General features: G+C 41.0%; 1 protein-coding gene across 1 annotated transcript in view; it reads right to left on the reverse strand.

Annotated features, from left to right (window-relative positions):
- The window catches only part of FBN2 (fibrillin 2), a 197951-nt gene that overhangs the window by 172005 nt on the left and 8017 nt on the right, over window positions 1-17929 (reverse strand). The window contains exons 2-4 of the mRNA XM_018567207.1: window positions 9079-9161; window positions 7034-7132; window positions 2767-2862 (exon numbers count right to left, since the gene is read on the reverse strand). Coding sequence (XP_018422709.1) covers window positions 2767-2862; window positions 7034-7132; window positions 9079-9161 — 278 coding nt within the window. The remainder of the gene's footprint in view (window positions 1-2766; window positions 2863-7033; window positions 7133-9078; window positions 9162-17929) is intronic.

Raw genomic sequence — 17929 nt, forward strand, 5'->3', positions numbered from 1 at the left:
CCCACCTCCCTAGGGGGGGGGGGGGGGGGGGGGCTGGGACCAGACCCACAGAGCCCCCAGGGCCCATGGGCAGCCGCACCAGCTACACTGGCTGTAGTTTCTCCCCTGGCTGCCGTTGTTGACTTCACCTTCTGATTTTCATATTTGTTCCAAATAATTAAAGGTACTAAAGCCTTAGGTTCAGCATGACAGCCAGGCAAAGAGCATTTAACCATGATATTCTTCTCTTGACAGGTTTTTTTGTCCTTCATTTCCCCACAGCAATACTTGTTACCAATATGTATCTTTCAGCATCAACTTAATTAAAATGTTTAATGATTACAAATAGGACCGCACACGTTTATCCCTATAAACGCTGACTGGAATAAGCTGCTGCTCGCCTTGGTGGGTAGGCAGTAAGTCTAACAAGCTGTGCAATTAAATCTTGGGCATTGGATTTTACCCAGCTCTAAACAAAGAGAATGGCTGTTTGGGCTCATTGTATGAACAATGTAGTTTTGACTAGGTGGTCCATTTTTTTCGATAATCTATTTTCTTATAATATTTTTAGAGAATTTTTTTTTGTAAAAAAGTCTTACGGAATGCAGACTGGGCCCAAGTTCCATAAAATAAAACGTGTGCTATGGATAACCCTTGCTGTGCACATGTTACTTATCCAAGATCAACAAGAAAGATTAACCACAATCTGTCTACTGCTGCCTACACCCAAGGACACACACACGGTAAAGGGAAAATTGTAAGGCAATGTATAGTGGTTTGTATATGCTTTCTTTTTTATGTATTAGGGTCTAGGGTATTGGGGTTTATGTATTAATAATTTAATCAGGTAAAGTATTGCATATTTACATTTTAATTCTCATATATACCCAGAAGGTGGGAATCAAGGTTCATTTTCACACACTTTCCAGGTTTTCTTATCACCTGGTATAAAAAAAAATATTTTGTTCATAGAACACAATAGCTCAAGCTAAAATCTAAACTTGACAATGTTTCTGATTGTGTCTCTGATCTGATTCTAAAGCAAACGTGCGGCAATCCCACTGTAGAATTTGGTGTTATGATCACCCAGGACTCTCAGCCAGGGGGGCTGAGATGTGTCAGTAAGCAAGGGTTTATCTGGGTTCTGCTTGGGATCCTGGAACTGGGAGATTTCAAAGTGATTCAGGAGGGAAACAAGCTCTAGTCCTGGGTCCAGGGTTTAGCAGTGACCAGCACCCAATGATTGCAATGGTGTGCACAGCCCTTAAGGAAAGGATAGACTAGGGGAATTAGCTCCTGCTGGGAAATAGGAATAGGCCATATTCAGGGGTCATGAGGACTCTCCCAGAAGGCAGAGATGAGTCAGGTGAGCGCCTGCTGCGAAATAGGCACAGACGGAGTCCAGGAGTCAGGAGGACTCCCCCAGGAGGCACACGAAGACAGCCAGGGAGGCAGGGAGAACTGGTGAGGCTGGGAGAGCCGTGAGTCTGAGGGGCCGCCAGTACAAGTGCGGGACAGCACTTCCAAGAGAAGCAGTGAAGTGCTAATGTTTAAAGTGGAAGCCAGGAGGCTGTACTTGCATGGATGTTATGCTGAACAACCCCTGCAAGGGTATTCAAGTTGGATGTATGAACTTTTATATCGTAAAATAGATTAGCTGAACATCAAAATCCCAATAAATTCATACAGCCCAATTTTAGCACAAGTGTCGTTACTTAAGTTACTTTTGCAAAGATATATCCTGCTGCCTTAATAAAAGTATATAATGAGAGTAGGGAATGGTTATGGTTTCCATTTACTTTTTGGCCAGCAGACAAAACAGGAAGTGAGAAGAAATCTATCCAAAATCCTCTTTTAGATAGTCAACTCTGGAACAAATGGACCTGGTAACAACTCAAAATTCGTGATTTTCCTTCACTTTTACTTATGACAATGGTCACCAGGACAAATAGATAGGGTGAATCTCCCCATTGGGGCCACAGACTAGTAGTATTCTATTAAATGTAAAACTGAAAAAAACGTTGGCTTTAGATACACCCTTACTTACAAGTCTAACTACTTTGTGTATTCATTTTTATTGCAGTATTAGGAATTTAGGATGTGGAAGAGTTAGGTCTCCAAAACATTGATATTCTATGAAGCTGAGCACAAGAAAGCAAGAACTACTGAAAGAAGACTGAAGGAAGAGACAAGGCTAGAAACCAGATTATAAATCTCATATCATGTAAACAGTAGTTCAAATGAGGTGCTTGTTACACCTAACTGTCCAAACAGGGTTTTATCTTACAACTAAAAGTGTAATTATAGCCAAAACTTGTTTTTATTGCTTTTATGCAGGAAGTAACAGGAAAACTATCCAAAGTGAAGCACAATCACATCTTAGACAGTTATAACTGGCATAGGTGTTCCCACTAGAGGATGCACTCTTTCTACATTCATTTCAAGCATATGAACAAGCTCTGTTTTCTTAAATTCCAATTCACATGACGTGTGAAGGGTCATACCTATATATCACTGGGCCCAGTACCTGAATCATTAACACCCCCCCCCCTGGCATTTCAACTTCCATTTATAAGTTATGTCAGTACTAATATAAATATTATACAAATAAACTACTAGTATACAAATATACAAATATTATACAAATATGTTTGTGACCCAGATAACCTCATGATTCAAATAGCCTCTAGAAAGTTCCCTGCATTGCTATCTAAAGATCTACAATGAGCATTGTTACACCCTCAACCAAGGGCTGTTTTAGGAATGGTATTTTCTAAACAAACTTACGTTGACCACAGTGTGCTCCAGAATAACCTTTTGGACATCGACAGTGATCTTCTACACATGTTCCTCCATTCATGCATCGAATGCCACACTGAGGGACTGTAAAAGTAAATAAGAGGTTACACTATGTTACAAGAACTCTGTTTAGAATAGATGTAAAAGACATGAAGAGGAATTTATCATACCTTGAGCAGACAGAATCTAGTGCAGTTGTTAAATGACAACCAATCAGCGTCTCTCTTTTATTTTCAAAGCTTTCAAACGGAAGATAGAAACTGATTGGTTACTACGAGCAGCTGCTCCTGATTCTGCTCCAGTTTTAATAAATTCCACCTATAGGGGGTGATTTACTAACCTAAACACACGCACACACCAGGTGCGTGTGATTTTCACACAGCAAAACGTATTTATCAACCAAAAAGTCTCTAAAAGTGTTGATTGTATTACGTTACTTATGTGGCCGCTTGTAGCCGGCAAGCACTGTACAACATGCTGTTTGTAATTACCTTGAAAACCCAATAAATATTTGGATACAAAAAGTCTCTAAAAGCATATTTCCACTAATGCCATATATGGAAAAATCATGCACATGATGCATATATAATGCTGCTTCACAGTTTAGACAAAAATGGTTAGCTCATGCATTTACATTCCTGCATTCATCAACGCAAGCAACACAACATAGAGCTAATTTACACAACATCACCTTGCAATTCATGCAGGGCTTTGCACAACACACCTGCTGGGTGTGTACACACTACAAAGGTGTTTAGATTCCACCCATAGATCATGCTGGGAGGGAACACACTACAGAGGTGTATACATGTTCGTGGTGTGTTTATAAGGTTAGTAAATCAACCCCATAATGTCTGGAGTTCAGTTTTTTCAGTTAGGGTAGGGATTTAATAAAGTATATCAAAGTGGCAAGAAACTGTATTTGCTTCAAACATCCAATCATGTATTTAGGGTCCATTCACACTCCCACATTAGTATGTTGTGCTGCGTTGCAACGAATGTCTCTCAATTATTGTGTTGGAGTGCCATTCAGAGTGCCAAGAATCACCACCCTTAGATGGTGTAAAGAAACGCTGAAGTAAAAACTATTTTGTGTGTGTGGCTAGAGTAGGTAATGGTTAAAACCTCAATTTCTTTGTGTGCCATTTCTGAGATTTTCTATTTCTGTGATTTGAATTTCTTGTTTGAATGGTGTACTATCTTAAACATTGACAATGGTAATGAGGAAAAGTTAAAAAAAAAATCAATGAAACATAATCATAGCCCAACTCCAGCTTAAACTTTTCTTTTGATTTTCAATATAGGGTACGAGTCAGAACTTCTATCACATTTTTATTGCTTTCGTGCCCTCATTGGTTAGATCTCATCCCACTTCCTTTCTCAGTGACAGCAGAACAAGTAAGAGAGGATGCAGATGTCTCCAGGAAGGTAAGACACAGAGAACAATAAAAACTGGGCAGAAGGTCTAACTGATCCACACTCTACTATATAGTGTTTTAATTAATCTGCCTGTACCCATCTGAGAGATATCTTATCACTTCCTGTTCTTGTTACACCTTGTCTCAGAAAATGAGGATTAATTTCTTCAATGGAGACACAGACAGCAACAAATTTAACCTGACAAAGGTTCCAAGCCTTCCCCACTCTACACAAAACATATGAACTGTTTTGGAGAGTTGAACTTTAAAGCCCAGCTCTAGGCACAGTGTTTTTTCATATTTTTTAAAAACCTTTTAATATTAACTATGACTCCTTAAAATTACATTTACATAGCTGTCACTTGGCCCCAGTGAGCTGGTGCTGGAATGTACAGTGAGAGCTGCACTTCTGGCTCCCCACTCCATCACACCCGTGTCAATGAATAATACCAGTACTGGTGTGGTGCCTCTTCCTGTTCCCCTGCTGTGCCATTCACAAAGCACTGCACTGTGATAACGCTGTGGCTGTGTTCTGTATATTGCAGAGCAGAAGGAGGGGGCACAACACCAGAACTGGTGTCTATCATACACACTTGCAATGTAGAGGACAGCTGGAAATTCAACCCTCATTATACCTTCTGGTGGAACACAGTGAAATTGCAAATATTTCTGGTACTACCAGGAGGAGTTAACATGATGAGCTAATAAGGGGTGGAATTGGGACTCTACCAATTCACTTATCAGGAATAATACACGGTGTCAATCTTAATGCTTTCCATAATATCTTCAATATCTAAAACATTATGGAGTCTATTCACAAAGCTGCCAAAGGATCTGGCCGTAGCTTCGGCCGATCCTTCGGCTGGCCTCGGCCCCAGGACCCCTTCGGTTCAGGAGAACCAAGGGGTTGCTGTACGGGCTATTCACAATAGCAAGAAAGCCAATGTACGGCTGATTTCAGCCGATGTACGGCTGAAATCAGCTGTACCAGCCTGAAGTGAATAGCCGAACAGTGTTTGGCTCACTTCACTTCTGATCGGTCATTCACTCGGCTGCCCTTAGGCAGCTTTGTGAATAGACCCCTATATTTACAAGCTGTTTTGATACTATCAATTTAACACTCTCCTTTTTAGTATCTCTATTGGGCAAGATTACTCTTTGTGATATTTTATAAAGATAGATTTTATAGGTTGATAGTTACTACCCGTTTTTTTGAGTACTTTATCAACCTACCTCTTTGTGCTCTTAAAGCAGAACTACACCCTACACTAAACTACACCCAAGGAAGGTGCTATCTTAACCTCTATTTGGATTGCAGTTGCCTGGTACTGTACATGTGATCAGCTATGAAATCAGCCATTTGAGGGATTGAAAGTTTGGTTGAGAACTGAAATAAGCACATTGGAAACCTTAACAGAAAAGGGTTTTCCTTTATTGTAATAGGTTCTATTACAGGTTAGGTTCTATTAGGTTCTATAAACTTTCATAGTAGTTTTACAGCCTAAACTAAATGTGAGTGAACATTATTGTGAAGACAAGCTAAAGTCAGGTGTACACATATATCTTTTCTTTGTTCAACCTGCCAGCTGAATGAAGAAGATATCGCAGATTCCTCCATCAACACTTACGAGGAATCTTCTGCTTTTTCCTTTGAATTCTGACAGATGTCACTGGTCGCTGACAGAATACCCAAACAGAGCTAGTAGCTGATTGGCTGAAAGCTCTGTTCTGCTGAGAATTTTCTGACATGCGTGCCCGCTAGGGGGCGCGCGCGAGCAGAAAAAAATTGCCGTCTGGAGACGGCAACCCGCAGATGCAGCAGTGCCGTCCGTCCGTCCGTTTTTTTACTACGGGCGGACGGCAAGTGGTTAAATCAGCTGATCAAGTTGGAAGGGTGCCAGTTGGAAGGGTGCCAACAGTGGCACCAATGCAACAAATTTCATCCGCTTCATCAAGAACTGGCAGAAATTCGATGTTTGTATACCCTACTTAAGCAGCACATGTAGACATTGGCTGCTATATATGAACAAACCTGCATTATGTGAGCAATTAAACAATTTATGATTTGATCACCAAATGTGATTATTGATTGAATTATAGATTTGCCTATCTTACTCACTACGTTCTGCTGTTTTACAAGTCATGTAAGTTGCAATTGTAATTATTGTATGTTATGATATAGGTGGGTTGTTGATCTAAGAGTATACAGACAGTGGCAGTATGTTTCCCTCTTGTCCTATAGGTATGTTTCATCCATGTTTAGAGGACCTATAATGTTGTAACTCTTAACAGCTTTATTAATTTTTTTCAGTTATTTCAAGTCCAGTTGCATGGCTAAAATTATATATCCTTATCCTTGGGTGAAAGCTCTGTGAATTGAGCCTATAGCACTTAAAACTATATTGAATTCAAAATGTCAAATTTTGGATGTAATATCATTTAAATTATCTATTTGAAATGCTGATGAAATCACTTACAATGTCTGCTGCTCTTTCATTTTTAAAAGTTTTAATTTCCTGCAAAATCAGCTGAGCACTGGTCCTGATATCCTGTTTTAGGGTGGCTCCTTTCCCTTGCAGAGTCCTACGGAGAAACCCTTGTGTGTGTCCACAAACATACAGGCACAGCAAGATAAGCCTCTCCCCAATTTCCCTCTTTCCCCTCTCCTGCCTCCTCCCCTCTCCAATGGGAGTCTGTGCTGTCCCTTGTGATCTTGTACTGGACAGCAAGATCAGCAAAGCTGAGCTAAGTGAGTTGGAGCTGTTAGGGTAGGGTAAGGATAATGGCTTGGACCTGAAAGTCTTTCAAAAGTTTTGCGTTTTGTTAGTGAAACTCACCGGTTTTTGATGCACAGTTCGGTGCTACTTGTCCATTAGAGCATGTACACATGTTTGGACGGGAACAAAATCCTTCATCACAGCTGTTTCTACAAATTGCTACATACAGAAAAAAATATTTATTAATATTTATATTTCAATTGCCATATAATCGTAAATTATGTTTTAGTATAAGAGTGTTAAGTAATGGAAAGGCATCTTTTATATTTAAACATATTCATAAAGCTTCAGGTATAATGTGAACTCTACAGGAAAAAAGAATATGCAGACTGTATATTATGAAAAAGATGGCCGCCAAATGTCAGTTTAACCTATTTATTGTCCAATTATGTATTCAAGCCATACACAGCACAGTGTTTTAGGCCAATCTTGCCCTGTTAGGTGTTTGATTGGCACAAAAGGCTATTCATTTGGCAAATTCGTTTGGTAAACTGACATCTGTGGATCTTTTTCATGGTGTATACAGTTTAAAATTGGAAGCCTCTGAGAATCAAATAAATATGAGCAGTGAACTAAGCAATACAAGATAGTGCAACTGTATGGAATATCCCTCATACTATGTAACAAATCTTCCTGTGAGGCCTAGTGATTGTGTAATGGCAATATTGTTGTGTAACATACATAGTGTACTGATTCAGCTGCTTTTTGCCAGTCAATAAGTTCATTGCCAGGTTTATGTAGGATACATTGTAAAATGTTGATTCTTTATACCAGTACAAGAGCACCACAACAGTGGTTAAGTAGTCAAAGATAATTTTTTTTAACCATACAAGTCCAAAGACAACAAGCCAATATGTATCAGCAACTCTTAGATCCTATTTCATCAGGGTTTAAACTGCTGGTTTAAAGGGCATGTTGGAATTAAATGGCTGATTCAAACAATACATTGGCTCTTTCTTCCAAAACCATGCTTCAGCACATAACTAGCTACTAAAGAATGGGGTAGGCTATAAGAATGTATATTTCCATATGCCTTAGTTAAAAACGAGGATCAATTCCCATTATAATACAACTCAAGGCTCCTGTATTGTAATCTAAACAAGTGCCATATCCAGTTACTATGTGATGCACAAGCCTTATCAAATCAACAAGAACTGACTAAACCAAATTCTCCTTTGTGTCTCACATGCTTCCCCTCCCAGACAGTGCAGTTTGCAGTGGGAGGGGTTCAACAGCAGTGCTGTCATTTCAGAAAGCAGTGGGCAGCACAAGGTGTGGTCAGGTTTTGACTGACAATTACAGGACACACCATTACAGGAAGCTGAATTAGATGGACTTCACTGGCAGGATCTATATGTATTTGTGGAACTTTGCAGAGGGAGTAAGAGAAAACTGTAAGTGCAGTTGCACGTATAATTAAGTGTTGCTGCACATATTTTTTAAAAGGAAGGCAGGGGCGGACTGGGCCGGGGGGCAGGGTGGCAATTGCCCCCCGGGCCTCTCTGATGCCATCGCGAACGGACTTCTGAGATGATACGCTATTAGCGTAGCGGGAGCGATGCAAAATGCGCAGCCGGCTTCCTCACTATGCTAATAGCGTATCTTCTCAGAAGCTGCACATAGCGCGCGCCAGTTTAAGTAGTAACCAGCACTTGCCGTACGCAGCTCCTAACAGCGTGGGAGATGGGAGGCCGCGCTTGTCGGTGGATCCAGGGATCAGGTGAGCATTAAAAAAAAAAAATTGCTTTATTTTATCTTCCCGGGAACATAACAATACATTCACACTACTGTTACATGAATGGCAAAAGTGGCAGGCATGGGCGGGGAGAAGGCGGGGAAGAGGCAGAGCGGGGCCAAGTCGCTGCACCATGGGCCTCTGGGTTGTACTTGCCCCCTGGGCTAAAAGTTGCCAGTCAGCCCCTGATGGAAGGCCAAAGTTCTACTTGAATGATTAGTGGCTCATGTGCATAGGTTAAATAGGATTTACATTTTCCATCATTCCTGAATTCCAATAAGACTAGGGGTGAAACTGAATTATAATAACCTATGTGTTAGTTTGTGTAGTCCATCTACCATAGGAGCAGTACAGTAAAACAGACACTTACGGACAATGCACTGATTTCCTCCAGGGAGCGTTTTCCATCCAGGGCAGCAATAAGAATGGAATCTAGATCCGCACACATTTGGCCTTTTAAAAACAGTGATGACAATAATAATAATGTTAATTACATGCATTAAAACAGATGTATGTAAAAAAAATATGCAATTAGGGCAATTCCGTTAGAGTTAGAAAGCTCTGCATGTGGAATGAGAATTTCCATTAAAGAAGGACTCTGACCTATACAAAACTGTAATGTAGCATTCAACAGCACTCTAGTGGGAGCATACCCTTGGGTGTTGCTCCTGTCTACTGTTACCTCTGTTGACATTCCTGATGTATTCAATAAAGTACACCTGTCATAAGGAAATTATGGAAGCTGCGGTTACTGACTTCTCTTTTGGAAAATGTTAGTTGACTAGAAGTCATTCTGACATTCTTGCTTCAAAATGTGGATAAGGACTTTCAACTTTGCTCATCTGCATACTGGTTTGGACCAATGACTTAGAAAGTATTAAACCCAGGCTGTCAGGAGAAATTTCATCCCCATATTCCCTTCCTAATTGGCCTTATTCTAGGTCTAGTAGATAATTGCAAGATCATACATAAGTTTTTTTCTTTACTTTAAAAAAAATGAATAATGGAGGAAAGTGCAATGTTTTAAGATAAGATATTGTCTGAACAGTGGTTGTTAAAAAATAAGGTAATACCTTAGTGAGCAATGTTACAACACACAGCTGCCTTCCTGCCTATTTTTTTTTTCTGTTACCAAACATTGCAATAAAGCAGCGGTACAGAGATACTGCACACCCGACATTTTATTAAAGATGCTAGCAAACCTGTACCCATTTGGGAACAGTATGGACTAGGAATGCAGTCCAGTGTTTGGTGACTCAAATTATGGCAAAGGCTTGTAGCAATGTATATAGTGTACAGCAGAATGTATACAGTGGGGGAGTGTGGAGAACAAAGTGTGAATCAAAGGGGTTATTCACGAAAGAGACAAAGGATGTAGCCTAACATTCGACTAATCCTTCGGTTCGCTTTGCCTGCAGGAGGCCTTTGGTTCAGCCGAACTGAAGGGCTGCTGTTTAGGATATTCAGAAGACTCCAGAAGACACCCATCATTGGGTGAAATGGAGGCTGACAGCGCTGTTTCTGGGAGGCAGCATGAAAAGGAGATGGGGTATATATGGAGCATGACAACAGAAACAGAGGGTTGGCATGTTAGGCCAAGAAGTGGATGCAGGAGTTTTACATGAATGCAATGTGACCAACCTGTGTGTAATCACAACAAAGCAGTGAGTACTCCTGAGCGGGTGTTTGGTGGTGGTCACTGAACATAAAGCGCAGCTTTACTTGGATTTCATATTCAGAGCTGTTATTAGAACTGTGGTAAAACAAACAGCTCAGTGTACTTATTAAAGGAAGTTTAAAAATTATATAATTGCATAGATTGGTGCATTTATACATTTTTATTGACAAATTTTATAGTATACAAGCACAAACAAAATACAAATGGCAGAACTGCCCTTGTATTTTGTGAAAACTATCCTGAGTTTGTCAGCACTGTCATGACTCATGTTTAGTATATTCATTTGTATTGAAGCTATAGTCTATCATAGGAGTGAGCTTTGAGCGGTGTCTACTTTACAACACACACAGGTACCATGGAGAACAAAAGGGGCCACCCTCCAGAAGGAAGGACAGTGTCAGTATTACTTCAGAAAATGTTTTGAGGATCTGCAGCTGAGTGATAAACAAATAAGCTACATTTTTGTTAATGGTTAAGGTACTTGAATGCATTTATTTTTATCATTCTTTATTTATAATCTCAGAAAAGAAAGATATACAATGCACAGTACAAATGAAGAGAACATTAACATTAACATTAACATTAAGAGAACATTAAACTCAAGGTTGTACATCCAACAGACTTACTGAGACAACGTAATATGCAAAATGGAGATAAAAGCTCCATACAATATATACCAATCCTCCCAAGACAGAACTTTTGTTGATTTTATATACCTTAACACAACTCAGACATACGAAAGTTAGCCAAACACAACAGTAGAAGCAAAAAGAAGATCCAAAAGAATTGTACAGGAAAAGATCACAGCGCTAGTGTCCAAGCAACCAGACAGAAGAAACAAAGACTCAGGGAAAAAAGTGAAAGAAAAAAAAAGGAATGCCAGCAAGGGAGAGCAGCCAGTCCCCACACCCAATCAAGCGGTAGACCTTTGTGATTCCAAATCGTATTCCTGAGAAAGGGCATAGTCATTCCAATAAAACCATGTGTGATTGAACTTTTTCTCGCAGCTGTACAACGAGGCAGTATGGTTTTCCATACGTTCTATCTCCGCAATCTTAGAGTACAACAATGTCAAAGTTGGGGCAGCAGACTGCTTCCAGAGAGCCAGAATGCACAACTTAGCTGCATTAAGCAAGTGAACCAAAAGTGACTTCTTATATCTTTTCCTGGATAGACTGGAGACATGTAGAAGACAGGCAATTGTCCCAAACATCAATTCCTGTAAGCTGCTTGATAAGGTTCCTCAATTCTGTCCAGAAGTGGCAAATCCACGGACATGACAAGAAAAGACATGCACTAAATTACCAACACCCTCCCCACATCTCCAACAAATCCTGGAGGACTGAAGAAACATTTATGTAAAACTGTGGGCACTCTGTACCAATGGGAGAGAAACCTATGGTTATTTTCCTGTATTCTTCTGGAGATGGAGGAGTAATGAGTAAAATAGATGGCGTCACTCTTTTGTTCCGGTGTAAGGAAAATATTCAAATCTCGTTCCCACTTCCCAATAAAGGGGGGAAGAAACCTTCCACCGGATGGATCAAGGCCTTATACATCAAGGAGAGAGAATGTCGCACAGGGTCTTTCTGAATACAAAGGTGATCAAACTATGTCAAAGGAGCTGGAGACCAAACCCTAGGCACCCGTAATGATAGAAAGTGCATGAGTTGGCACATCCGCCAGTCATTCAGCAGAGGGTCTACCAAAGAATGCAGAGCAGAAGCATCCCTCAGTCTACCATTCGACAGAAAATTCACATAGTAAGAATATGTCATGTTTAGGAAAAGTGGAGAAGTGGGTAGCAATCTTCCCAGGACATTCCGGATGACCCACCACTGGGGACAGCAAAGACAGCCCCTGACCAGGAGCAGAAGCTCCCGTAAAGCCCACAAAGATCTTCAAGGAGGGACCAATTAAGGGATGGGTTCACAATAATTTACAGTGTGGAGGGAACCCCTCGCAATGGTACACTCAAAGACGCCTGCTCCGAAGCAATGCATTGTTTGAGATTATGATTTCTGCACCATTCCAAGATTCTGGCTAAATGGGTCACCTTGTAATAGAGGATAGGGCCTGGGAACCCCATCCCATCAAGAGACTTGGGAACCGCAAGCAATTTGTGTGACAGTCCAGACTGCTGAACCAAGAATGGGAAAGATTATTCCATTTCGAGAGGTTCGATTTTACTCTGGACATTAGAGGTTTAAAGTTCGCTGAAAAGATCCTGGAAATGATCGGTGTGATAAGAGTACCTAGATAAGAAATACAATCCTTGGCCCATTTAAACGGAAAAGTTGATATTAGACCCGGAAGCCTATGTGGGGGCATGGAGATGTTGAGCGCCTCAGATTTGTGGAAATTTATTTTACAGTTAGACAACTCGCCAAAGAGAGCAAATTCACTAAGGAGATTTGGAAAAGTTGTCTCAAGTGACAAAACGAAGAACAGGAGGTCGTCCGCAAACGCTGCAACTTTATGAGGATCAGCCCATAAACGAAGACCCTGAATATTAGGATATTAGGATCGTCCCATTAGTCAGAGTAAAGAAAGGGGACAAAGCCTCATTCTGGATCTGGATGGATGACAGTCTGTAAAAGAGGCAGTATCCTAATCGCCAGGATCTTGAAAAAAATGTTTAGGTCTAGATCGAGGAGGGAAATGGGTCTGTAGATGGCACAAGCTGAGAGATCCTTACCCTCCTTAGGAATCACCATAATATGGGCACACAGAGCATCAGAAGGCAGAGAGTGCCTATCCAACATGGGATTAAAAGCTGCAACAAAGTGAGGTGCCAGGAGAAGAGCATACATTTTATAGTACGTGGCCATATAGCCATCCGGCCCTGAAAACTTACCTGGTTTAAGAGACTTCACCACCATCAGAAACTCATCTACTGTCAGCGGCGCCTCTATGGCCACCACATCATCAGCATTAACTAGGGAAACCAGACTCCTCCAGATAGGATTCTATGGAACGTTGCCTAGACTGAGAGCCAGAACCACTGGACTGGGCAGGCAGGTCGTACAAAGATTCATAATAGGAGTGAAAACAGTCCACTATATCGGATGATTTGACCGCCCTGACACCCCTTCTTGGAATTAAATATGCCCCCCACATTAGAATGGAGGGAAACAGGCACATCCCGGTGAAAGGACAGTAAGACTACAGTAAGGCCAATTGCGTATCCCCCCGATCCACCAAGACCCTCCACCCCCAGCCAGAACCAGTTCAGGAGGTACATGACAACAACCGGTAGCCCCCAGCCCCATAGAGGGGGAAATGTCAGGTAGAAAAAGACAAGAGCCACGTCTCGCAGGATAGCCCCTGAGAGGACAGTCCAAAAACACTAACAGACAATACAAATGTGCATAATTCCCCTTAGGGTTCCCAAGAGGCTGGGCAGTATCAGATTCGCTACGGAAATTTCTATGAGGCCCAGAGGGATGTCATTTTAGAGAAAGAGGTGGACAGGCAGCAAACAGGACAACATCCGGAGCTGTCCAATCTGAGATTTCTATTGCAGGGATATCCAGAAAGTGGAAAAGATTGGGGAGTTGTCCTGGCGTTCGAAGCGTAAAAGAGTCACTCCACTTGTGGACATGGAGATGGAATGGGTATCCCCACCGATAAGAGGCACCTGTCCCCTGGATGCGCTCCAGTAAAGGGCACCTGTCACCCCTGGAAAAGCACCTTGTCCCTGTGCCGATGGGGGCAAGGGCCTCTTCCCCACAAGCCTTGGGACATTGGTTGTGGGGGTCTGTGGGCAGGGGGGTCTATTTGCATTGGGGTACCCCCTTTGTGAATGAGTAAGGGGTACTTGTATCCCTACCCATTCACTAAAGGGTTAAATCAAAATTAAAATAAAGAGCCCACACTTTGAAAAAATCATATATTAGAAAAAAAACACGCAACAAGGAATTTTGATGATTCCTTTATTTTAAAAAAAGATCCCCAAAATTGATCCAACTATGTAATCCTAAGGTCAATCACGACGTCCAGAGTTGTCCGCGGCGATTTGGCGAAATAAAAAAAAAACGATGTCCCCCGACCTGACCACACAACAAACTCCCGCCACAGAACTCCTGCCGCAGATGCCGGCAAAATATAAACAATTGGGCGGAGCTAGCGGTGACATCTGCTTCGGCTACGCTGAGCTGCTTGGCTGCTTGGCTGCTGTATGGGCTATTGTGAACAGCCTGTACAGCAGCCCTTCGGTTCAACTGAACCGAAGGGCTCTGACGGCCGAAGTGAGCCAAAGGATCAGCTAAAGCTACAGCTAGATGCTTTGACTCCTTAGTGAATAACCCTCTAAATTTTTGGTCTTGAACATGTTGTAGTCCTGAGCTTCAGGGGTTGGTTTACTAAAAGCAAACAGGCTGTTTACTTTGCAAGGGAATTTTCCTTTAGCTTGGTGAATGTGGTGAAAATTCTCTTTGCAAAGAATACCCAATCACATGCAAGAAAAATTAAAAAAACCCTCCCAGTCCTGAGGGGATGTGGCCTGGTATTGCAGGGAGGGGGGCCGCTCGCTTGCCCCCCCCTTTCCTGCCCTGCCATTTTAGGGGGTGGGCTTCCTACTTAAATTCCTACCACACCTAAAGGATCTGGTATTACTTTTGAGGGGAACCCCACGCTTTTTTCTTTTTTTTAAAAAAAAATGGGGTCCCTCCTAAAGGGGGAACCACATGCTTTTTTTTTTTTTTTTCTAAATGTCATTTTTTTTTTCTTTCGAAATTTCATTTTTGCTGCAGCAACATCGTACAGATGTGCCACTTTAGAGGCAGTTAAAGGGGACTCCCCATGCACGGTTTTTAAAGGAATTTTTCTTTTTTTTTTTGTTTCAATCACTGATGAAATCATTATCATTAAAATCACTGCTCCTTTAAAAATTGTATTTTTAACAAAAATAATTTCATTGATTTCTGTCCCCCAGGGCAGTACCCGAATCCCCATACACTTTTTAGGGTCAATAAATTGCATATAAGGCTTCATTTGATTTTTAAAGTTCTATCCTCATAGACTTGCATTGGGTTCGAATTCAAACTTTTCCCATGTTCGAAAGTTCGATTTTGAACTGAACACGGGGTTGCTCGGCCCATCACTACCCAACAGCAGTAGGAGGAGGATACATGGGTTTCCCCAGTAAGCCTGAAAATGCAGAAAAACAGATCTATGCTTTTGTTAACTATAACATATGATATACGGTTTTAGGCAGGTGTGAAAAAATGCTGTAAAGTAAGAATGCTTTCAGAAATAAGTGTTAATAGTTTATTTTTATCAATTAACAAAATGGAAAGTAAATGAACAAAAGAGAAATTCAAATCAAACCAATATTTGGTGTGACCACACTTCAAAACAGCTTCTGTTAACAGATTCCTCTAGGTACACTTGTACACAGTTTTTGAAGGAACTCGGAAGGCAGGTTGTTCCAAACAGCTTGGAGAACTAACCACAGATCTTCTGTGGATGTAGGCTGCCTCGAATCCTTCTGTCTCTTCATGTAATTCTGGATAGACTCAATGATGTTGAGATCAGGGCTCTGTAGGGGCCAAACCAACATTTCCAGGACTCCTGGTTCTTCTTTACACTGAAGATGGTTCTTAATGACATTGGCTGTATATATGGGGCCGTTGTCCTGCAGCAGAATAAATAAGTATCTGCTTGTATCTCTTAGCATAGAGGACACCATTGATCCTGACCAAATCTCCAACTCCATTGGCAGAAATGCAGCCCCAGACTGGCAGGGAACCTCCACCATGCTTCACTGTTGCTGCAGGCACTCATTATTGTACCGCTCTCTAGCCCTTCAGCCAACAAGCTGCCTCCTGCTACTAAATTTTGACTAATCAGTCCAGAGCACCTGCTGCCATATTTCTGCACCCCAGTTCCTATGTCTTTAAGCATAGTTTAAACGCCTCGCCTTGTTTCCAAAGGTATGGCTTTTTGGCCCCAAGGTCGCAGAAAAATGGCAGCAGTTGCTCAGAGGGACAGAGGAATTTGATCCAAAAAAGAGGGACAGTCCCTCTAAATCAGGTTTAGGTCATCTTACATTTTCTTCCCATTCATTCCGGCTGAGGCTGCAAAATGTGGTTTAGATGACAGCTTTATTTAAAAACAAGGTAGATGGGATTAAGATAAGTTTAGAATCTACACTCACCCTAATTTATTTGTTTGATTTTTAGGTAAACAGGCTTTGTGCTTGGATTGTTGGAAACTCCTTTATTTTCAGGGCCCTTACAGAGCAGCAATATATGTTTAAATTGAAAATTTAGTGATGGACCCAACTCTTTTTACAGTGTTTTGGGGAGTGTTTCATTAAAATGGGTGGATCTTTATTTTCAGCTAGGGGAAATGTTACAGGCCTGGCCAACACCTGATATTTTAGTGATACATTAGGGTGGCATTAATACTGGCCATATGAAAACCTTTAATCTTTTATTACATATGAAGAAGAATATCTCCTGCTCATCTATTTAACCAAGAGTGAGAAAATACATCGCATTTTAGTTTAAAGGTGTCATATTTTTATTGCTGTGGTTGAAATAAACCTTTAACTGGGTTTTCTTAGAAATAAAGTAACCCACTTAAACTCATGTACAATCCTTACTGGCTCATGCAAAACATTTATAATTTTCAGAACTAAGACAAAGATCAGCCCCTTGAATGTTTTTTCTCTTTCTGGCGCGTGTACATTCAAGAATAAAGCCCCGTTAATGCCAATATAGGTGGAGTTGCAGTGGTCACTAAAGAAAACAAATATTTGCTATGGTGGCCCAATCAGCTTTCCCAGCATATATATTTTGTAGGACCGCAAGCAAGGTGTATGGCATTGTCAATCAAGCTTTTTCACTACATTCTGAATGGAATGCAGTAACCCATGGCAATCAATCACACTTTAGCATTGTAGTAAGACTTGCAAAAGGTTAATGCTGAATGGTTGGCATGGGCTAATATACTCTGCATATCTTTTTATTTTTAATTACTACATAAGGCCATATTTGTTATGAGATACCTTAGTTATGCACAGTGCCATCATGGCAGTTCCTGGGTCTCATGCATCTGCTTTAACTAGGTTTTAAGGACTTCCTATAATATCTGCATATCCTACAAAATGTTCTGGGGCATGAGTGAAAGTTAGGAGGCCTAGCACTGCTCTTATCACAGGAGAAGCTACTACCTTCTCTGGATAAATATCACTTCTGCAGGCTTCCAATCATATTTTTCAAAACAAATTTCAGTCTTTATATTCTAAAGAAACTTCCACATGTGAGACTATATTACATTTCAGTGGGTGACAGTACTTTAAATTAGGATGCCAGGAAAGGCCCCTCCTGCCCTCCATCAAAAAATAAATACATGTAGTGATGTCAGCCTATTTTTGTTTGAAAATTAGCTAGGCACCCTTGTTGTAGAAGGACTGTGTATAAAGATTTATGTATGAACAGTATGAATAAATAAAAGTATATAAGGGTTAAAGTGAACCTGTACTTCGGTCATGCAGGACAAAGCAACCAATTAAATAAATAGCCACCCTTTGCAT

The sequence above is a fragment of the Nanorana parkeri genome, unplaced genomic scaffold, assembly GCF_000935625.1.
Source record: "Nanorana parkeri isolate BGI_ZX_2015 unplaced genomic scaffold, ASM93562v1 scaffold1020, whole genome shotgun sequence".
Taxonomy (NCBI): Eukaryota; Metazoa; Chordata; class Amphibia; order Anura; family Dicroglossidae; genus Nanorana; species Nanorana parkeri.